Below are 2,219 nucleotides of genomic sequence, written 5' to 3'. Positions count from 1 at the left end.
GGTTTTTTCATTTTATTTTATTTTGTCTGGGGAAAAAGTGCTTTGGTGGATTTTCTGAGATAGAAGATTTTTTTTTACAGAAAATACACTCATTCAATAGATTTAAATTTTTGTATTTGTCGGCTACAGTGTACAATGTACTTGTTTCCACAAAAGTTGAAGTAAATGTTACCGATTTGGACAGCACTTAAAGATATACAAATCTGCAGAGGCATGTGCTTTTAGCCACGTGACAGATAACCTGCTTGAGGAGGAGTGGCTATTAACTCTTCAGGTTGTGTGTTCCTTCGGTAGCACAGCCAGTTATTGACGGCTCACTTCTCTCTTCAACGTTATGAAGACCACCATCAAATAAGGCTGTTTATGTGAGTGCTTCCATTTTTCTTAAACTTGGTCTTGCAAGAATTGCTCAGATTTAAGGGCATCTCTGCATAAGGACACACCTGTCGTTACAGATGAAGTGCAAAGGAACTGATATTTCTGGTTAGGGATTCTAAGGTTTGAATAATGACTGGTATTTTTTCACCAAAATATATCCAGCAAGCAAAAACCATTTGTTACTCCTGACAAAGAACCAAGCGATCCAAAACTGTGACAGACTAATTGTGATTTCCAATCGTGCTACCGTTGGGAGTCATTTTACCTCGAGTCATGCCTGTGGTTAAAGTGGAGAGTGACTCTCCCTCTGAAACCACTCTTCCAGTGAATGACAGTCAGAGAGCAGATCCGCAAAGAGGGCGCCGGAGGAAGAGGCCCCTTCAGCGAGGCAAACCACCATACAGCTACATCGCCCTGATCTCCATGGCCATCGCCAACTCGCCCGACCGCAAACTCACTCTGGGAGGGATCTACAAGTTCATCACAGAGAGGTTTCCTTTCTACCGAGACAACTCCAAGAAATGGCAGAATTCCATCCGCCATAACTTGACACTCAATGACTGTTTTATCAAGATCCCTCGAGAGCCTGGTAGACCCGGAAAAGGCAACTATTGGGCGCTGGACCCCAATGCTGAAGACATGTTTGAGAGCGGAAGCTTTCTAAGACGCCGAAAGCGCTTTAAACGCAGCGACTTCACTACGTATTCATCGTACGTGCACGAGTCTCCTGTCTTCTCGCCAGTCCAAATTGCACGCTCAGCCTACGCCAACTCGGTCTACTCTAACATGAGCCCGCCATACGCACAACAGCTGCCTTCCTCCTACTACCAGGCCTCCACTCCGAGCTTTGGCGGAAGTCAGTCGAGGGTCTTCAGAATCAACTCTCTCATTGGGTCGCCAAGCAGGATGGGCCAAAGCGCAGAAATGATTCCTCAGCAGTCTTGCCGCAGTTTCAGTCCTGAGAGTGGCTCCTGCAGTTTGGGTGGACCAGGCTTCCAACATCAGTCCTGCAGCGGGGAGACGGTGCTATCCTGCTGTTCTAGCTCCTCAAACAACATGGCATTTGCCTACTCCAGCCCGGGACATGGACAAACTCAGATATCATATACACAAGGCAGCACCCAGGCATATGGGCCAACAGGGAGGGTGGCCATCTCCAGTTTGTCTCCCATTGCTGGTGATGCTGTCGGGGACCCGTATGGTAGAACCTCCCCGGCACAGCTGGGCTCTTTTGTTCAATACAATAACTCTGGTCCAGTAGGAAACTCGGGAGCCTACATCAGGCATCCAGCTTACTCGGGTAATATGGACAGATTTGTGTCTGCCAACTAACAAAGATCAAGGATCTTTTCCCATAGCGAGAACTGCTGGCACAAAGGAACAGATTTGGAAAGACGATTTTAGTGACTATGAAAAACATTGTGAAAAACAACTGTGATATTTAAAATGTTGTTGTTTTATTGTGATTCCCTCCATATAGTAAATTGAAATGTTAATTATCTCAATTTACACATACAGACCTTTCCTATTTCAACAAGTTGAAAAAATGTTTACAAATTACATTTTTTTTTAAACATTGTCTTTTAAGCAAGGTGTTTTTTAATTATTTGTGAAATGTGTTCATATGCTTTATACCTGCTTTTCTTATTTCCGTCTGTGGTAAAAGTATAAATGCTTCCATTTACTTTTCATTGAATTAAGTTACTACATTTACTTAAGTCAGTGATATAAACATTTTCTAAAAGAGGCTGTGTTGCTGGATCTTTCAGAGAATGAGGAAATCTTTTTTTTTTTTTTATTTAACATTGAATATATACACACTAGGCTCTAAATAAAGAAAA

The 2,219-nt window shown here is 43.0% G+C and overlaps 1 protein-coding gene across 1 annotated transcript; it reads left to right on the top strand.

The window, feature by feature from the left end:
* The first annotated feature begins 270 nt into the window (after positions 1-270).
* Positions 271-2,219, top strand: foxe1 (forkhead box E1). Its single transcript, XM_056265149.1, has one exon. It carries the CDS (start codon positions 652-654, stop codon positions 1,708-1,710), a length of 1,059 nt encoding a protein of 352 aa, XP_056121124.1. The 5' UTR covers positions 271-651; the 3' UTR covers positions 1,711-2,219.

The sequence above is a fragment of the Rhinichthys klamathensis genome, unplaced genomic scaffold (assembly GCF_029890125.1).
Source record: "Rhinichthys klamathensis goyatoka isolate OS25496 unplaced genomic scaffold, OSU_Roscu_1.1 h1tg000229l_1, whole genome shotgun sequence".
Taxonomy (NCBI): Eukaryota; Metazoa; Chordata; class Actinopteri; order Cypriniformes; family Leuciscidae; genus Rhinichthys; species Rhinichthys klamathensis.
Note: the sequence above shows the minus strand (reverse complement) of the source record. Positions and strands in the feature narration are given on the sequence as shown.